Source organism: Microcaecilia unicolor, chromosome 5 (assembly GCF_901765095.1).
Source record: "Microcaecilia unicolor chromosome 5, aMicUni1.1, whole genome shotgun sequence".
NCBI classification, from domain to species: domain Eukaryota; kingdom Metazoa; phylum Chordata; class Amphibia; order Gymnophiona; family Siphonopidae; genus Microcaecilia; species Microcaecilia unicolor.
This window is the reverse complement of record NC_044035.1, coordinates 103,290,670-103,312,088: the sequence shown is the minus strand read 5'-3', so window position 1 is coordinate 103,312,088 and position 21,419 is coordinate 103,290,670. Positions and strand designations below refer to the sequence as shown.

Sequence of the window (21,419 nt, the reverse complement as noted above, 5' to 3'; positions counted from 1 at the left end):
TTGATTCTTATTTTGATATGTTTGATTTTTGTTTTCTAATCTTATAATCATATTGTTGATTATAATTTGTTTTAGAGTTTGACATTTCTTGTTGATAATTGATGATTCCATGTTTTCATTTTGCATTCTGTTGGAACCTTTCTGGTTATCAATTAATACAAACTTACTATACCGTGCCATGCCACAAATGATTTTGGTGGTTTGCAAACTAAGGGCCCTGTTTACTAAGCCACGTTAGCATTTTTAACATGCCTACAATTAGCGTGCTCGCTAACTGTATAGGTGCCTATAAGGATATTGTAGGCACATACACTGTTAACGAGCATTAAAAATGCTAACGCACCTATTACATGGCTTAGTAAACAGGGCCATAAAGCATAAAACTAGAAAGAAGCTCCATAAAATATAGGAAAGACGAACCATTCATAGAAAACAAGATATTAATAACCCACATACAACAAGCATAAATTAATAAAACATTAAATGATTAATAACATTTAAATAATCAATAAGTTCTGTTCCCCTGAATTTCACAAAAGGTCAGACATACCAAATGGCTGGGTAAAATAATAGGTCTTCAATTGTTTTGTGAATTTAGATAAAGATTCACTGACGCTAAGGTCAACTAAAAGCTGATTCCAAAGTGCAGGGGCTGCCCAGAAGAAAGCCCTAGTCTGAGTAGTTGCCCAGCAAGCCTCTGAAAACGGTGGAACTGCCAATCTTTGTTGGGACATTGATCTTGGAGACCTAGCAGGTGTATTTGGAATAATCAAGGAGCTGAAATATGGAGGCATATTTCTATAAAGAGATTTGTGTCAAAATGAGCAATTTAAATTGAATTCAAAACTTAATGGGTTTCCAATAGAATCTTAAATATAAAGGGGTCACTTGCCAAAAGTCATATTAATTGTAATTTTAATCACTGATTGTAATCCTCTTTGGACCTGTTTGGGAAAATGCAGTATATAACACTGGAATTAAAATTGCCCATGGGTACAAAGGACCCACAGTCTGTGTATCTGCTTTTTTGGCTGACAAACGAAGCACATAGATTTGTTACCCCTGTTCTAAACGTGACACCAGGAATGCCTCCCATTGATTAAAGGTACTGGTCATATGGAACCTCACACATAATTTCAGGTGGAATGAGTGAGAGCATTTTTCATACAGCTACCTGGATAAAAGGCTTTCAAAATTGTTCATAAGAAAGTCTGGCTGTTTTGCTGTATTTTAATAAATGTTAGCGTAAAGTAGCAACAAACAACTTTTAAGATAGACATTTGTACAATGTAAAACTGTTTTATTTTTTGTTCCAAATTTACAGGCAGGAATATGTAGAAGCCTATGTGGACTATATATTCAATAAATCCGTGGCTTCCCTATTTGATGCATTTCATGCAGGCTTTCACAAGGTATGTGGCGGTAAAGTTCTTCAGCTCTTTCAGCCCAATGAACTTCAAGCAATGGTGATTGGAAACACAAATTATGACTGGATGGAACTGGAAAAAGTAAGTAGCAGTATTGAGTTCTTTCTCAAGAATAAATGTAAAACGGAAACATGCTTGAAATTTAAATGCAAAATCGGGACCCTTTTTTAAGATAACATATGCTCCATTAGGGGAGAATTATTGCCACTAAGCTACAGTTTATTTGTCATAGAGTTTCTTTAATGATTTAAACAATTTGTTGATGAACTTGGACTGTTATAGGGGTTTTAATTCCCAGTCATAGTGCCGGAACTTAAAAAAAAAAAAAAAAAAAAAAAATCCCACTCTATTCTGTTGATAAAACATGCCACCTAACTTATGCATCAACCCCCTTATTCTGTAAAAGTAGCCAGAAATTGAGAGTGCAATTTAATTGAATAATGAGCTAATTATCACCAATAATTGGCTTTTTAACAAGTAGCAATTGGCACTAATTAGATTTAATTGGCATTTTTTTGCACGTAAATTTAGGCACCATCTGAAAATGGGGACACAGAAATGGGAGGGTCATGGGTGTAGCGGGGGCGTTCCTAAAATGAATGCAGTTGTTATAGAATGCTTTAGTTGATGCAAATGGCCACACCTAAAGTTAGGCATGACTCCCAGGTGAAAGCTCTATTCTGTAATACATACCTAACTAAGCTAGTTTGTAGAATAACACTTTTTTTGGTGCCTTATATAGACTCTAGCCCCAAATGTGTGAATAAGTTACACTGTGTTTCAAAGGAAAGCGTCTATGCTTTTTATTGTAACCGCAGAAAAGTGGTATATCAAATCCCATCCCCTTTCACTTTCTTTGAAAATTCTCACATGGAAATTGCTCACCCCTTCCTGCTCTTTAGTGCGCACAGACTTCCCAGTGTATTTAGTGTGAAGGAGCAGTCTAATGGTTAGTATTGAGAAGCAGGGGAACTGGGTTCAATTCCCACTGCGTCCCCTTGTAACCCTGGGCAATTCTTTTAACCCTCCATTACACCAGGTTTAAAAAAGCAAAAAAAAAACAACTTGGATTGTGAGCCCACTAGAAACAGGGAAACTACGTGTGTATAATATGTAAACCGCTTTGGTTGTACCACAGAAAGGTAGTATATCAAATCCTGACCCCTTACCCTTGTTCTTGTGTTTTAAAAATATGTGCATAAATGTCAGCCCTGCCCCCAGGAACACTTCTCTCAGTTACATACAGAGTATATGTGCATAACTACAGGCATGTCAGGAGAGAAGTTTTATAAAAGCCAATTTCTGCTTGTAAAACTGCAGTTTTACCTATGGATACCTTTTAAAATTACCCCCTGAAAAGTAATTTTGTCATAGGGCATATAGGCTGTAGAAGATATAAAAGAATCTGCTGCACCTGTTTTATAAAGGCAACATCAGCACCTGTGTGTGCCTTTTATAAAACTGACTCATCAAAACCTCCTGCACAATATTATACCTGCAGTAAGGCTAATGTCTCTGTTTACTAAGGTATGGTAGCGTTTTTAGTGCACGCTGTGTAGACGCCCATAGGAATATTATGAGCATCTACATGGTTAGCCTTTAGTGCGGCTTAGTAAACAGGGCCCCAAGTTTGCTTAGGTACATGTATATTTTATAACATAGTCGTGTATCTTGCAAATCCACCCCAGTTCTGCAGCCCTGGGAACACCTACATGTATACCACATAAAAATAAGAGTTGCACTAGGGCAGTTTGAATTCATGTTATTTCAGTAAACATTTGGTTTGACCTTCTCATCTGGTCTGCTTGTTTTTGCCATTATATAAAAGGCCTTTTTCCCACCATGGTAAAAAGTGGCCTAACGCCCACCAAATTCACATGCCAAAACTAGTGCAGGCCTCGCTCCACCCCCTTTCACGCCCTCGCTCCACCCCCTGTCACATTTTCCCCTCCCCCTATCACACCTCGTCACTTCCCCTCCCCGTCACCCCCCTCTCCTTACTTTACTACTGCCCTGGTGGTCTAGTGACCTCTTCAGGGCAGGAAAGAGCCCCCTCTTTCCTGCCCAGAGCACTGCCCTGCATGCATTCTTCCTGTCCGTGATCTCGGCGCCAATTCAAAATGGCCGCTGAGAGTTGAAGTCTCGCGAGATCACTTCAATTCTCGGCGGCCATTTTGAATCGGCGCCGAGATCACGAACAGGAAGGATGCATGCAGGGCAGCGCTCAGGGCAGGAAAGAGAGGGCTCTTTCCTGCCCCGAAGGCAGAAGAGGTCACTAGACCACCAGGGCAGTAGTAAGTAGGGGGAGGGGAGGCTAGCAGTCTGCCCGTTTGTCCGGATTTCTGGACAAACGGGCAGGCTGGCGGGCCGTCCTATAGGACAGCCCGCCCACCAGCCTGCCCGTTTGTCCAGAAATCCGGACAAGTGGGCAGGTTGGCAAAACCCGCTCGCTTGCCCGGACATGCCCTCAAAAAGAGGACATGTCCTCAAAGAGAGGACATGTCCGGCTAAATCCGGACATATGTTAACCCTAAGTTGCACTTCAGTAGCACTACTTTTATGTATGTTTATCTCCGGGCAATTGTATGTGTCTATTTCTACACTAAAAATGGCTTAGTAAATTATAACACCAAATCAGAGGGAAGAAACAACACAGCATGAGTAACAACTAAAAGAAGTGAAGTGGGCCATGAAGTAGGATAATAGAAGCAAATTTATTGATGACCCAACACAGACCCTGTTTTGGTGTATTGCTTGCTTCAGAGGTCTGCATAGAATACATATAAATATTGAAACAAATTTAAAACAGAGAAAAAATGCATACAAATACATAAATAAAATCATATACAAAATAAATTGTTAAAACTTTGTAACTGAATGATGAACTAATAAAACATACATAAAAGACACATGAAATATAAAACAATTTAATATACTGATTAAAATAGACGTTCATCTTAAGATATATAGAGGCCCTTTTACAAAGGCGCATTGAAAAATGGCCTGTGGTAGTGTAGACGCGTGTTTTGGACGCACACCAAAAATGATATTACCGCAAGAGCCACACGGTAGCCGGGCGGCAACTCCATTTTGGTGCGTGTTGGGTGCACGTAGACTCTTACGCAGCTTAGTAAAAGGGCCCCATAGAGATTATTTTAAAATGGTGTGGAGCTGCATAAACAAATAAAATTAAGAAAAAAATATATAAAATACTATCAAATGGCAAGTTGTATCATACAATCCTTCTTGTAATACACAGATCTTACGTATTCAAGTATTCTACAAAAACAAAGAAATTATACTTTAGCTTTTATATTTGCAGCCTGTTGTAATTAAAGATGCAGCATCAATATAAATAGACTTATATCAATGAAGTATCTTTCGATACTGAATGAATCAATATCTAAGGTGCATCTATCCCTTCATTAGCTTCATTCATTGTGAATAAAAATAATAATAAACAGTTTTTAATATGTAGACGGTAGCATGAACTGTCTGAAAAATGTAATTAAAAACAGGATCTTATTGTTAAGATTTTGAAAAACGTTTAAGAATTAAAGCTTATGAAATTTGACACATGAAGCAAGTATCAAATTTATGTGTTTTAATCGCATTATTATACAGAATCACTATAGAATCTTTAAATAATCATAAAAATATGTATATACCTGTGATACGAGTAGTAATTAGCGATAACATCTAAGTGAGATTTCGTAAAAAATATTTAAGTGGTACCGAGTTTTGCCAGGATGAGCACAGATGTTTACTTTTGTTACTGATAGCTAAATTGTTGGAACAATTGTAAACTTAATAGAACAGTCTTGACAAAAATGGTATCTTATTTTAAAAAAAAAAAATTATATTTACAAACTTAAATGTTTAATTATAAAGGCAAAAAGAGCTGGGCTGACCATAGAGCGATCAACACTATTGTTATTTCCAAAACATGCCATGCATGCATAACTAAGGGCCCTGCTTATTAGGACACGTTAATTTTTTTAACATGCCTACAATTAGCGTGCGCACTGTGTAGGCACCTATAGGGATATTGTAGGCACATACACAGTTAACGCTCGTTACAAATGTTCATGTGCCTATAACGCGGCTTAGTTAACAGGGCCCTGAGTCATAAAAAGCCTTATACACCAAATGAAGACTCAGTGATGCAGCTATTGGGGGTGCGTCTTAAACAAGTTTTACCAATATGTAATTCTCTTTTTTTTTTCTTTTTTATGGCTAAGAGTAATATCCAATTGCAATATTAGTCCACAACAGTCTTCATAATTTAAAATCAATATATGTCCTTTATCAGAGTTTAAATAAAATTGTGCCCATTATTGATAAACGAATGTAAAAAGACAATGGTGGTTGGTAGAAAATTATCCACTTATTATGTATCAGTTTATTCCCTTCTATAAAGTACCATATGGCATAAATTAGTGCTGAGGTAATTAAGTTTAGTTGGAGATATCCACTAGTTCAAGATTGCTTCCACCTCTGCCAGTGACTGCATTACAAGTTTATCCCAATACCAATTGGGAAATATTTAAAGCACTGAAGGGATGAACAGGTAATGTTATGTCTTGGCAGTTTTTATGCAGTCCCTATGTCAGAGATATCTAAATAGGATGGTCACACCAGAAGTAGCTTCATGTATATTGCTATCAAACCTGATCTCCATAACAGCTACATCACCATGCTAGCTACCTGATTTCCTTTTTAAGACCACTAGTGGTTAGGGTGGTGGACTTTGGTCCTGGGGAACTGAGGAACTGAGTTCGATTCCCACTTCAGGCACAGGCAGCTCCTTGTGACTCTGGGCAAGTCACTTAACCCTCCATTGCCCCATGTAAGCCACATTGAGCCTGCCATGAGTGGGAAAGCATGGGGTACAAATGTAACAAAAATAAAAAATATAGCGTCAGATTCAGTATAAGGTGCCTAAAAAATCTGCGCGGTAAACATTTCCGCCTAAGCATATTCTATAAGCAGCGCCTAGATTAAGCGTGGTTTATAGAATACGTTTAGTTGATATCACAGTGCCTAAAAGTAGGTGCATCCTTTTACACCAACGAAAATGCGCATAATTCCCTGCACATAGATTTATGTGCATTGGGCCATATTCTATAACTAAGTGTGTAAATTTTGGAAAGCCCACGAAATGCCCGTTTCCCCGCTCATAGCCACACCCCTTTTGAACTGTGCGCATTAGAATTTAGGTGCAGTACGTTGCTGAATACGCTTAGTGAGTTGTGCGCTTAAATTCTAATTATTGCCAATTAGTACTCATAGGGGTCCTTTTACAGAATTAAGCACGCGCTAAACATTAGAGTCACCCATATATTTCTATGGGCGTCGCTAGTGTTTAATGTGTTCTAATGATTAGTGCACCCTATAACCACTAGCGCGTGTTTGTAAAAGGACCCCATAATTGCTTGTTAAGTGCAGTTATCAGTGCTGATTAGCTTAAGCCAATTAAGTTATGTGCGTTGTTATGGAACATGTTTATATTTCCGCACGGAACACTAGCCGTCCTATATGGAATCCGGGGGATACAGGCTAATTGTATAACATGCTGCTTAACTTATGCAGTCAACATGTTTATACGTTAGGCCTATTTTATAAAGGCAAGTAAACACAAAAGTGCCATTGTAAAGGAGCATATCCTGCACAAAGATACACCTGCTTTGAGAGTGTATTTATTAATTAATTAATTTATTTATAATGACATTTGTATCCCACATTATCCCAAACATGCCCCGGGTGGTAATTCTGAATTTGGTGTACACCAAAAACACGCAGTAGAAAATATTTTCTGTTTTCTACCGCGGGGTGCCTACCCAGCAGTAAACAGCAGTTGGCACGAACTGCATGCTTACCATGTGGGTAGCACGTGAGACCTTACCACTAGCTCAATGGGTAGTGCTAAGGTTTCAAGCTGAAAATGGACGTGTGCTGGTTTTAATTTTAGCGTGTCAATTTTGCGGCCCTTTTTCCTAGACGTGGTAAAAAATAGCCCAGCTTGAGCCCTACTGCAGGCCACTTTTACTGCAGCTTATTAAAAGGACACCAATATTAGGTTCAATGTGGCTTACAATCCAGACAATTTAATACATACATATCATAGTTATAAATCTTCTTAAAAAGAAAAAGTGTTGAGTAAATCTACATACGGCCATGTGAAACTTTACAAAAATGAGTTTATGAATTATTTTGCAAGGTTATATTGTGTAACAAACATCAAATTATAAGCAGTTATACAGGATAAAGTTTGAAACAGCATTTTGCACAAAAGTGGTTATTCCCGTCTTCCATTATATTGTTGCAGGAACTTTTTGAAAATAAAAGTTTTTAATAATTTGCAAAAGCAACTGTAATAATGTACAGATCTAACAGCCCTTGGAAGAAGATTCTACCAATTTGTGCATTGATAGGAGACGTCGGCGGAGAGGGTTGTTTTGTAAACAATCTTTTTACAATTAGGATGATGGAGAATTAGGAATTCTCTTGATCCAGGGATGGAATTACACGTAGAGAGGTCAATCAAAGGGAGCATATAGTAAGGGGCCATACCACAGATAATTTGGATGCAAAGAAACATAGGGCTCTGATTACTAAACCGCACTGTAGGCGCGCTAACCTTTTAGCGTGTGCTAACGATAGAGACACCCATTATATTTCTCTGGGTGTCTCTATATTAGCACTCGATAATTTTTAGTGTGCGCTAGAAAGCTTGAGCAGCTTAGTAAACAGGGCCCATAATTTGGCTTTGATCGGAAGCCAGTGTAATAGGTAAAGGAGTGGTGATGCCTTGTTAAATCATGAGACGTTACGTACAAGTCTTGTGGCAGTGTTTGGTCAGTTTGTAGTTTCTTTATGACCCTGACCTTGCTTCCTGCATACACTGCGTTACAGTAGTCAGATTGGGATAGTACTAGAGTTCGTTTTGAGAAAAGGGGTCTAATTCTTTTCAACCTCTATGCATACTTTGTAAAATACACACATAAATCAAGCTCTAGCCTGGGAACCCCTGTATTTATTTCAGGTAAACAAATGCAAAGGTAGACTGCCTATCTATTTTTTTTACATACATATACTTAAGACACTTTCATAGCATTCTATGCACAAAAAAAGCTTATAAAGGTTCCCCCATGATGTATTCCATCATTCTCTCTCAAGGAGCAAATAACCTGATATATCTCATTAAATATAGTGTCTTTTTACACAATTGTATTGCAGAAGAGAAACAATGATTTTAATTTCTTCCCATAACAAACCTAAAGGAAATATTCGGTGTAGTATGGACATCTCAAAGGTGATTTTCTAAATGACTTTTAATAAGTAGAACAGTGTTTACGTGCTCAAGTGCCTGCTTATAAAATTACCTCAGCTACGCCTTCAGGAAAACATTTTTCCTCCATTTATGTTTTGTGTGTATAAACGTTCACCAGAAGTATGTACAGAAGTACTGACTGTTACTGACATATACATGCACAAAGTTACTCTTCAGAGCCGGTTTAACTTTGTACAGCAGCTTTCTGGGCTGCCAGTTTTTAAGGACACACAGCTATGTGCCAAAAAAAGTAAACAGGATGCTAGGAATTATTAGGAAAGGGATGGTGAACAAGACTGAAAATACTATAATGCCTTTGTATTGTTCCATGGTTCATTTCTGGTCGCCATATCTCAAAAAAGAAATAGCAGAAGTAGAAAAGGAAAGGCTAAAGAGGTTAGGACGGATGAGAGGAGATATGATTGAAGTCTACAAAATCCTCAGTGGGGTAGAACGACTAGAAGCAAATCATTTTTTTACTCATTCCAAAAGTACGAAGACTTGGGGACACTCGAGAAGTTACATGGAAATTCTTTTATGTTTCAACAATTTTATTGATGACATTTCAGAGGCAACATTCTAGCCATATGAAGATACAGAGATTCAAAGGTAACAGTGTGCTCGATCAAAACAAATAATATGTTTTGTCATCAAACTTTTAACTTTTCTATCCCCCCACCCCTCTATTTTAGAACATATATAAAAAATACCAATGTGCTGAAGAACATAGCAAAATTTCAACGTAGCAGGTATCAGCAATCAATATCAATGCATTCCCCACAAACCATCCTCCATTTCACCCCAGCTTCACTTCGAGTTTACATCGCAATAAACAATGATCATTTAAAGTGCCAACTATAATATTTGTGAGAAATCCAAATCCACTACATCTCCTGAAAATCTCATTATTTTAAACTGTAGGGGAGATCACCACTCTTGGGCCCCTCCCTATCTACTGCTATGAAGCAGTCCCCATCCCCCACTAACCCTTCCCCCCCCCCCTAGTGTGCAGTGCCCCGCTCACATGGAAATCCTTTTAAAACACAAAACAAGTAAATGACAACTTAACTTAAAAATGTTATGTATTATTTATGTAACAAATACATTTTTGCCATTTAATGCTACACGTAGGTTGAGTGCCTTTTTCATGTAACACATTTTTATCATTTGATGTTACATACATATTGAATGCCTTTTCCGTGTAATTTTTTAACTCTCATTTCACTGAATATGTTTATATATCAGACCTATATATATATCAGTTTGTGTCTTTTTCTGTAAGTAAATTTTTAAGTTAAGTTGTCATTTACTTGTTTTGTATCTTTTTAAATATTCATTTAAGTTATGTTGTTATTTAATTGTTGCGTATTGTTTTAGGGACTACTGAGTCAGGCCAGAGCGGCCGAAACACGACTCGTGTCGAGTCCAGTTTTTATCAATAAACTCTTGCTGTGAACTTTTTCTGAGTCCAGTAGTAGTTTCATTGACATCATCCATCGTGTCACCTTCGCTGTGCCTTTCTCCGGATTTTTCCCAAGTCCATTTAGTAGTGGTTTATGGACTTGTCCTTTAGGAAACCGTCTAACCCCTTTTTAAACTCAGTCAAGCTAACCACGTTCTCCGGCAACGAATTTCCAAACTAGAGGCCAGTATTTTTGCAAAGATCTTCATATCTGTCTCCTCTGGAAACATCTTTTTTCTGGTGACTATCAGACTTTTTTTTTTTTTTGGGGGGGGGGGGGTTGATTATATGCTTTGGTTTTTATGTGAGAAATACATATATCTGTCATGCCATTTTTTGTACTTTCTTTTGCTTTGATTATGAGCCCCTTAATAGACAATAGACTGACAATATTAAAATTGTCAGTCTACTTAAAATGAAGTTACCTATCTATAGCAGATGTTCTATGAGTACAGCAGGACATAAACCCTGACTCATGGGTGACATCATTGATTGAGCCTGGAATGAGAAATACCATTCCAGTAACTTTTTCCAGAAGTTTTTGAGCAGTTCGACTGTATATGCCATTTCTATGTGGGACCTCCTCAGTAAAATTTCAAACTAGAGTAATACAACTCCTTGAGGGGATGGATGGGTGGACTATGAAGATTTATGTTCTGCTGTTCTTGCAGAACACTGCTACAAGTAAGCAACTTCATTTTTTCTGAGTTGAAGCAAGACTGAAATTCTCACTCAGGGGACTCCCTGGCAAGAGGAATCCCCTTCCAAATTCCTCAAATTCAAGCAACCCTAAATGACAGATGAATCCGAACTGGGCTTGGGGGGGGGGGGGGGGGGGGGGGTGAGGACTTATCTAGAAATGTTCCACACCCAGGATACAAGGTCTGCTCAGGAGAAGTGTTATCAGATAAACTTGCCAGAGCTAAGAGCTGTATGGAATGCTCTAATGGCTTTTAGAGATCGGTTACCTGATAAGGTTATTCTGGTTCAAATGGACAACCAGGTGGCTTTAGCTGCAGTGCAGGCTGGGACTTCTAGGCTCTCTGCTGTCTGGGATGAAAGATATTCTTATCTGGATTGGGAGGAATAGGAGAGTGGAGGATACCTGCATCTTTGGGAGGAATGGGATCTCCATTGCCCTCCACTCTGACACCTCTGAGAAGGACAAGGCTGGGCCCAAAGTGAACCTGGAGATTGTCTTAAGAGTGTCACTGTGCTGCTTGATGAGAGTAGAAGTCTTTTGCACCTTATTTCTGAAGAGATTCTCTCCATGGCATGGCAGTAAGCTTTTCTTGTACATCAAAAACTTAGGTCTGAGACCCTCAACCAGATGAGTATGTGAGTGCCAATACCCATAGCAGAAGTTCTTGATACTTTATAAAAAATATCATAAGTTGCATGTCCCATGTATTTTCCACAGTACCTCCCTTTAGTTACCAGTGAGCAGAATTCTTCCAGCTTCTCCCTAGGAAGAGTGTCTACAAACTGAGCTACACTGTGAACAATATTGTGCAAGTACATGCCTATGAAGGACTGAGAAGATGCTATAAAGAAAGTGAGCACAGCATTCTGAAACAATCTATTCCCAAAAGATTCCAATGCCCTACTGTTGTGAGGGAAATGGAAGGGACCCCCTAGAACAAGCCCCAGAAGAACTAGAAAGCTGGGAATCAGAGAATTAGCGCCCAGCAGGGGCTAAGGGTGAAATAATGAAATTCTGTGTCAGAAATATAACTAAGTTTCTCTGTAGCTTAAGCTAGTAACCTTGAAAGGGGTACATACTGTAAATGTTTGGCAGACGAAATTAATCAATTGAACCAAAATGTTCCAGCCTAGACCTTGAATTCTAGACATAAAAAGAGAACACAGCAAATTCTGTGTTGCTTTGCCAAGAAGAAAGTATGTGAGCCAAAAAGATATGATGTACTTCTTGAAACAGACAGATCCTGAGAAAGAAAAGTTGTGTTGCTTGCCAATTATGATATGCCATATAATGAACCTGTAGTTTGGAATTTGCTAATAAAAGCACAGTTTAGCTGAGAGAGGAGGAGAGATTTGTTTGACAATCCTTAGGATGAACCTCATTTTCAAGCTACAGCTGATAATATGATCCCTCGGTTTTATCTGGGAGGGCTGCAACCACCTGTAAATGTTAAAACTACATCAAAAGGATTAGCGATCCTTCTTAAATACATTAGTGTTAAAATTTGCAACATGCATACATAACAGAAAAATGCTTTCATTAGCCTTTAAGTAATTCTCTCCTTTAATGGTGGAGTGGAGGAGTGGCCTAGTGGTTAGAGCACCGGTCTTGCAATCCAGAGGTGGCCAGTTCAAATCCTGCTGCTGCTCCTCCATTGCTTCAGGTACAGACTTAGATTGTGAGCCCTCCTGGGACAGAGAAATATCCAGAGTACCTGAATGTAACTCACCTTGAGCTACTACTGAAAAAGGTGTAAGCAAAACCTAAAATAAATGGTGCTCTGATTAGGTGTGACCTCTAACGTACCTAGAGTGGGATGGTAAGGGTGATCCACCCCAGGTGCCGACAGCAAGGGGGTGCATGGCTGTTGGCTCTGCCGGTACCCTGCTCCAGAACAGGAAGTTAAAGTCCAAGGGGGCAAGGTCCCAGCAGAGCCAACAGCTGCGTGCCTGCTCCTCACACCTTGCTTGGAGGAGGGGGGGGTGTGCTCTGCCCAGGAATGTGTGTGTGTGCACGCGTGCACTCCGTCCTGGATGCCATATAGGGTAGGTACGCCGCTGTCTGTTACAACCTCTCCTGAAACCTGGCTTCAAGCTATTCACTTGTAATCCGTGTTGTGTTTTATTTCCTGAACACATCTTGGGCTCTGGAATCTAAGAGCCGTGGTGAGGGAGAGTGGTCCCCCAGGTTCCACGTGTTATCACTACCTTCCCATCCTAGGGACACTATAGAGTGAGTCCTGAAACTTTTGGATTTTTTGAGAGTGGATTCAACCACCATGGAATGGTGAGGAAGCTGCTGCTTTTCAAACCCAGGTGTGTTCTGGACACTGCATATAGAATTGACCTTTTTGTTAATAGGAGACAGAGCGGGAGACTTCCACATTCTCATCCAAATCTGCTTCAGGACTGTATGAACAGGCACCTTCACAGCCTCCTTAGGTGGGTCAAACAATTGGAGGTTATCCAAGATTTTGACCCTGGGCTCCTACTCAGCCTCTAATTGAAATAGGATAGCCTGAGCCATCTCATATGAGAAAATCAATGAAAGAACTCTTCTTGTTTGATGAGGAGAGGATCTGAAGAGAGAACTGTGGATCCCTCCTCTGAGATCTCTGGCTCCTCCTCAGAATCCCAGGAGCTCTGAGACTCCTAGAACAACTCTAGAGGTGGTCTGAGTTTCTATCGGTCTTGCATTACAGACCACTGGTCAGGCTCCTCCTATAGCAGGGGTTCGCAACCCATCCCAATCCAATCCAATCCATGACTTATAAACCGCACCAGTCCCAGCAGGAGGTTCAAGGAGGGTATGCAGATAATGTGCAGCCCCTCATTTTAGCATTGAATGGTTTAGTGGAGGGGGCCCCATAATTGTTATTGGATATTCTGATCTCAACAATGTTTTGTTATTCTTTCTTAGGAAAACTCAATAACATGTATTGCAACAATAAAGGTACTTCACTGTATGTGACCCTGCCTATGTATGGTGGTTGCACTTGAGTGGTGCTGTGATCCTGGGGGTACTACTTCAAACTCACCTTGCCAAGGTGCTTCTAATGGATCCAAAGAAAAGAGTGGGATGTTTGACCACGGAAAAACAAATCCTGGAGACAAAAATGTATAAAAACTTCTTTATTATTAGAAAAGACTCAACACAACAGTTGTGTTTCGGCCGTCAGGCCTGCCTCAGGAGTCTATAAACAGTATATTTTGGTTACTATATATTATTGCCTAGTCCCTTACTTTTATTGTTATCATTATATTTTTATATTTTCAATTGCACATAAGTACACTCTTTTATGTTTTAATTTGTCTATATTTTTCTTGATTTTCTTTAACATATGGTTATTATTATTATTCATTTGTGTGTACTTTATTATCATTTTATTATCATTTTTTAATGATATGACATACATATATATGTATTTGTGTGGTTTTATGATTAAGTTTCAATATGAGCTATATATAATTCTTTTCTGTCATTATTTATTATCATTGTTTAACGACTTTATGTATATATGCATGTTTCTAATAATAAAGAAGTTTTTATACATTTTTGTCTCCAGGATTTGTTTTTCCGTGGTCAAACATCCCACTCTTTTGTTTGTGTTTTCTCGTGGGGCGTTCGAGTTCTCCGCTTATCAGCGGCACTTTTTTTGAACACATGCTTCTAATGGATCGCCATGTCCTTATGGAGATAATGTTGGGGGGGAGGTGGTGGTGGTTCTTAAAAATTTCTCTCCTGTTCCTGACTCACAGGAGGACCAGCTATCTCTGAAGAGACATGACTGGCCACACTGAGGAACGTTCCTCCACGTGAAGGAGATATATGTGCATGTTTTCCACATGGAGAGAACGTGCTGCCATTGCCATTGATGTTTTCTTGACACAGGGACCAGTACCGTTGTTGCACATTTTGTGTAGTATATTTTAGATTGGCAAAAATGTTTATCTTCAAACATTTATGACATTTGCAGTGCTTCCTCTTTCTAAACCTTTTTGTTGTGTATTTTCGAATATCGTAAAACGTTTAGTTCTTCCATTATGGACTTGCATTTTTAAACATTTTCCGATAAGCGTTTATTTCGCCATTTGAATATCATATTGAAAATGCTCCTCCAAGTCACATAGGTAAAAGAAGCTAGAGATCTTTTTGAAAGAAACCAATCAGAATTCTGCATTTGCGGTGGCTTCTTCACAAAGTCTAGTACTGCTTACCTGAAGTTTGGATACTAGAGTCTGAATACCTGCTTTTTAGGAAACACTTGAAAGCTGTTTTAATTTCAGATTAATATAATATACCTTTTTAAATAATGATATACAGTGGTGGAAATAAGTATTTGATCCCTTGCTGATTTTGTAAGTTTGCCCACTGACAAAGACATGAGCAGCCCATAATTGAAGGGTAGGTTATTAGTAACAGTGAGAGATAGCACATCACAAATTAAATCCGGAAAATCACATTGTGGAAAGTATATGAATTTATTTGCATTCTGCAGAGGGAAATAAGTATTTAATCCCTCTGGCAAACAAGACCTAATACTTGGTGGCAAAACCCTTGTTGGCAAGCACAGCGGTCAGATGTCTTCTGTAGTTGATGATGAGGTTTGCACACATGTCAGGAGGAATTTTGGTCCACTCCTTTTTGCAGATCATCTCTAAATCATTAAGAGTTCTGGGCTGACGCTTGGCAACTCGCAGCTTCAGCTCCCTCCATAAGTTTTCAATGGGATTAAGGTCTGGTGACTGGCTAGGCCACTCCATGACCCTAATGTGCTTCTTCCTGAGCCACTCCTTTGTTGCCTTGGCTGTATGTTTTGGGTCATTGTCGTGCTGGAAGACCCAGCCACGACCCATTTTAAGGCCCTGGCGGAGGGAAGGAGGTTGTCACTCAGAATTGTACGGTACATGGCCCCATCCATTCTCCCATTGATGCGGTGAAGTAGTCCTGTGCCCTTAGCAGAGAAACACCCCCAAAACATAACATTTCCACCTCCATGCTTGACAGTGGGGACGGTGTTCTTTGGGTCATAGGCAGCATTTCTCTTCCTCCAAACACGGCGAGTTGAGTTCATGCCAAAGAGCTCAATTTTTGTCTCATCTGACCACAGCACCTTCTCCCAATCACTCTCGGCATCATCCAGGTGTTCACTGGCAAACTTCAGACGGGCCGTCACATGTGCCTTCCGGAGCAGGGGGACCTTGCGGGCACTGCAGGATTGCAATCCGTTATGTCGTAATGTGTTACCAATGGTTTTCGTGGTGACAGTGGTCCCAGCTGCCTTGAGATCATTGACAAGTTCCCCCCTTGTAGTTGTAGGCTGATTTCTAACCTTCCTCATGATCAAGGATACCCCACGAGGTGAGATTTTGCGTGGAGCCCCAGATCTTTGTCGATTGACAGTCATTTTGTACTTCTTCCATTTTCTTACTATGGCACCAACAGTTGTCTCCTTCTCGCCCAGCGTCTTACTGATGGTTTTGTAGCCCATTCCAGCCTTGTGCAGGTGTATGATCTTGTCCCTGACATCCTTAGACAGCTCCTTGCTCTTGGCCATTTTGTAGAGGTTAGAGTCTGACTGATTCACTGAGTCTGTGGACAGGTGTCTTTCATACAGGTGACCATTGCCGACAGCTGTCTGTCATGCAGGTAACAAGTTGATTTGGAGCATCTACCTGGTCTGTAGGGGCCAGATCTCTTACTGGTTGGTGGGGGATCAAATACTTATTTCCCTCTGCAGAATGCAAATAAATTCATATACTTTCCACAATGTGATTTTCCGGATTTAATTTGTGATGTGCTATCTCTCACTGTTACCAATAACCTACCCTTCAATTATGGGCTGCTCATGTCTTTGTCAGTGGGCAAACTTACAAAATCAGCAAGGGATCAAATACTTATTTCCACCACTGTATGTACAGCAGTGGCCTAGCCATGAGTGGGCCTGGGTGGGCACAGGCCCACCCAGCAGCGATGTAGCTGGCAGGGATCCCCCCCAAAACCCACCTGCCTAAGACTCCTGGCATCTCTCCCTCCCCCCCCCCCCCCCCCCCATGATCGGGGTTCTCTTAACTGCATTCCCCCAAGCCCCCATTACCTTTTAAATCCTTCTCTTCTTCACCAGCAGGGACTCGTATGTATTGCTCACACCGGCCCCAAGCCTTCCCTCTGATGCAACTTCCAGAAGGAAGGCTCGAGGCTGGCGCAAGCAACGGGTGTGAGTTGCTGTTTACTGCCGCCAAAGAAGAGAAGGATTTAAAAGGTAAAGGTGGGGGGAGGCTTGGAGGAATGCAGTTAAGAGACTCCTAGATCACCGGGTGGTGGAGCGGGAGAGATGCTGGACATGGAGGAGAGGGCCGTGGAGTGGGGTTTTCACGCCCTCCCAAAATTGTGTGTCTCGCTATGCCCCTGACATAGGGTGGATGATTTTTAGACAGCTGAATTATGTAGATAAAATACTGTTTTTGCCTGCAGAAATTACTTTGAAAATTGCTCTCTAAATGTCAGATGGAAGAAACACATACCTCACACAAAATATTTTATTTTGCCTGTTCTGTGCTCCAAAATTAATATGCTCTGGAAGTAGTACTGAAAACAGACTTCAAAGACTGGTTTGTCAGAGTACTGTTCTTGAAAACCGATTTGTAAAATAATTTTCTGCAACTGTTTCTCTACATTTAGTTTACAATTGATCTAAGTTTATAAATACCAGGAAGAATGTTCGTATTTACTTTTCAAAATTGGCATAAGGGGTGTTGAATTTGCAGAAGTTTGAAGCTTGTGAGCAATGGTACCAATTGTCAAGGCTTCAGCCCTAGCTACTGTCTGTTCATGTATCTGTCGTATCTACTCATTTCTATCTGTGTAATTAAAGATCTCTTATTTTGCATACATCCTGTTTTGTCATTTACTGTACTTAGAAGTGTATTGTATAAGCAGTTGGAATAAGCTCATCCAAACAAAAAAACTGTGATTTTATTTTCATTAGAACACAGAATACAAAGGCGAGTACTGGGCAGAGCACACTACAATTAAACTGTTTTGGGAAGTGTTTCATGACTTGCCACTGGAAAAGAAAAAGCAGTTTTTGTGTAAGTATAGTGTTCAAACCTAAATTCTCCATATAAATTGACAATCATATTTCTAGGTTTTTAGATAATATTTTTTACATTTCTTCATTCCTTCAGAGATGACAAACACTGGTGTTCATATTAAATCCCTTGTAGGTATCTAAGTTGATTTATTTAAAATATTTATAAACTGCCTTCCAATACTAATGAATCTCCCAAACATTTTCATTCAAGGCCTTAAGTTAGTGCTTTTGTTTTAAACTGAAAACTCTAAGGACCCTGTTTACTAAGGCCCAGATGCATCAACCAAATGTTAAAAAATAAGAAACGTAAAAGTGCTTAACCATTTTAAAAAAACGAGGAATGCACTACAAAAACACTCCAGAAATGTTCGGAGCGGTATTGCAAAGTAGGATGTATCACAGCATCGTTAAACCCGTCGATAATCAGCGCCTAAAGCATGCGCAGAGCAGCCAAGCGTTATGCTGGCTGCTCTGCGCATGCCACAAAGGCCCAGCTGTCAAAAAAAAAAAAAAAAAACCCCCACAAACACTTGTGTTTCGGGAGGGGGCAAAGGCGCTCGTCATGAGCGTCCTGTATGGACGCCTTGCCCCCCGCTGCTCCCCGCTCCCCCCCCCCCCCCCCCCCCCCAGCACAAAAAAACTCAAATTTTAGCAGCCCCAGCCCCGGGCCGGCCCTCCTCCCTTCCTGTGTATTCTCCCACACTAGCTCCGCCTCCTGCCATGCTCCAGTCCCGCCGTCCCCCCCCCCTTTGGTCGTGGCTGCCGCTCCCCCCCCCCAACGACCCCCCCCCCCCCCTTTGCCTTACTGGCCCGTGCAGCGCCTCTCACCTCTGCTGCACGGGCAAGAACAGCTGATCGGCGATTCAGAAGGCCTCCTCAGACGTCCCTTCTTTCTTCCTGAGCCCGCCCTCCTCTGACGTAGGTAAACTACGTCAGAGGAGGGCGGGCTCAGTCAGAGGAGGGCGGGCTCAGGAAGAAAGAAGGGACGTCTGAGGAGGCCTTCTGAATCGCCGATCAGCTGTTCTTGCCCGTGCAGCAGAGGTGAGAGGTGCTGCACAGGCCGGTAAGGCAAAGGGGGGGGGGGTCGTTGGAGGGGGGAGCGGCAGCCACGACCAAAGGGGGCGGGGCACGGGACCGGAGCATGGCAGGAGGCGGAGCTAGTGTGGGAGAATACACAGGAAGGGAGGAGGGCCGGCCCAGGGGTGCTAAAATTGGAGATTTTTCGTGCGGGGGGGGGGGGGGGGGGGCAAGGCGTCCATACAGGACGCTCATGACGAGCGCCCTTGCCCCCTCCCGATCCTTTTTTTTTTTTTTGGTGCTGAGGGAGAGGGGAGCAGCAGCGACCTGGGGCGTCAATAAAGGACGCCCCTAACGCGTATTCGCCCCCCCAGTTATTTTTTTTAATGGATTTTGTAAACTTCTAGCAGACAGCCCTAACGAGAGGTACAGACTCTCGTTAGATTTCACGGTGTTTTCCTGCGTTAAACGAATCGGAAAAGGTTAGTGCATGTCATTTCAATGGGATTTGTAGAAGAATTGCTCATCTGCATTCAGTTTTCGTTAGCTGCTACTGTCGTTGGAAAATAGGCTTTAGTGCATGGAAAGGATAGGAAATTCTTCCTTAAGGGCTCATTTAACGATGAAAAACGTTTAGTGCATCTGGGCCTAAGTCGTGCTAGTGTTTGTAGCGCGCGTTAAACGCTACAGTGGCCCATTTGTACCTGTGGGCGACTTAGTGTTCTCCGAGGACAAGCAGGCTGCTTGTTCTCACTGATGGGTGACGTCCATGGCAGCCCCTCCAATCGGAAACTTCTCTAGCAAAGGCCTTTGCTAGTCCTCGCGCGCCTATGCGCACCGCGCATGCGCGGCCGTCTTCCCGCCCGAACCGGCTCGTGTTCGTCAGTCTTCTTTTGTCCGCGCTCGGTACGGTCGTGTTACGCCTTTCGCGCCCCTTAAGTTGACCTCGCGCGTCTTTTTTGGCTTTTCGCTAGTAAAAAAAAAAGGGAAAAAGGATTTCGGAAGAAGGCCTTTTCGGTCTTTTTCCCCTTCCTGTATTTCCAGTTTTTGCCCCGTTAAGTTTCTTTTCGTTTCCGGGGTAGGCACTTTTGAGGCCTCGGGTCGAATTTTTTTCTCCCCCTCTTTTTGGTGCCTTACCGCAATTACGAGTTTTGATTTCGCCGGTGTGATTTTTCCGCCCATGTCATCGAAGTCTCCCAGCGGCTTCAAGAAGTGCACCCAGTGCGCCCGGGTAATCTCGCTCACTGACAGGCACGCGTCGTGTCTTCAGTGTCTGGGGGCTGGGCACCGCCCGCAGGCCTGCAGTCTTTGCGCCCTTTTACAGAAAAGGACTCAGGTAGCGAGATTGGCCCAGTGGAACGTTTTGTTCTCAGGCTCTTCGTCGGCATCGGCACCGGGAGTATCGAGTGCGTCGACGTCGACAGCGTCAAGACCTCCGTCCTCGGCCGCGACTGCATCGACCCTCTGCATCGGGGCCGAGACATCGGAAGGCTGCGTCGGTGGTACCGGGTCCTCCACTTCTGCTGATGTCGTCGGACGGTGGTGCTTCGACTGGAGTGCAGGTGAGGGCTGTCCATTCCCCTGCTGGTGGCGGTGAGCCTTCGGGTGGGTCTCCCCCTACCCTGAGGGCTCCTGCGGTACAGCCCCCCCGAGACCGACCTTCTTCGGCCTCGGCCCCGAGGAAGCGACGGCTGGATCCTACGTCCTCCTCGTCGGTACTGGGAAGCTCCGGTGACATGCTTCGTTTGAAAAAGTCAAAGAAGCATCGACACCGGTCTCCTTCCCATATCGGTACCGAGAGCTCTGGGTCACCAAGGGAGTCGGCACCCAGTAGGCATGGGCACCGAGACGACCGCTCACCCTCTGTTCAGGAGGTGTCGATGCGCTCCACTTTGGACAGCCCGGAACAGCCTCCACGCCCGGAACAGACTCTAACATCGACACCTGCATCGGCTTCCATGTCTTTCTCCACAGCCGCTCTGCACGAGAGTCTCCGGGCCGTTCTCCCAGAGATCCTGGGAGAGCTGTTGCGCCCTTCCCCTCCGGTACCGGGGGTGCTTGCGCCACCGGTACCGTCGAGTGAGGCACTGGCTGGCCCTTTGCCCGGGGTGAGGTCTCCGACATCGGTGCCGCTTGCGGTACTGACTGCGGTCGCCTCCCAGGAAGGCTCCCCGACGACATCGGCGGAGGGAGCTTCGCCGGCGAGGGAGTCTACCTCTCGATGCCCACACCGTGGCCGTGGTTCCACGGAGTCGAGCCGGGCACGGCTTCAGACACAGGTCCGTGAACTTGTGTCTGATACCGATGGTGAGGCCTCGTGGGAGGAGGAGGAGGACATCAGATATTTCTCTGACGAGGAGTCTGATGGCCTTCCTCCGGATCCC

General features: G+C 42.4%; 1 protein-coding gene across 2 annotated transcripts in view; it reads left to right on the top strand.

Annotated features, from left to right (window-relative positions):
* The window catches only part of HERC4 (HECT and RLD domain containing E3 ubiquitin protein ligase 4), a 164,104-nt gene that overhangs the window by 131,741 nt on the left and 10,944 nt on the right, over window positions 1-21,419 (top strand). Inside the window, exons 22-23 of one of the 2 annotated variants that reach the window (XR_003942136.1) lie at window positions 1,325-1,512; window positions 17,914-18,016. Coding sequence is in view for 1 of the 2 variants with exons in the window: in XM_030203132.1 (XP_030058992.1) it covers window positions 1,325-1,508; window positions 17,914-18,016 (287 nt within the window). In the remaining variant the exon portion in view is untranslated. The remainder of the gene's footprint in view (window positions 1-1,324; window positions 1,513-17,913; window positions 18,017-21,419) is intronic. The other variant, XM_030203132.1, reaches the window with a different exon arrangement.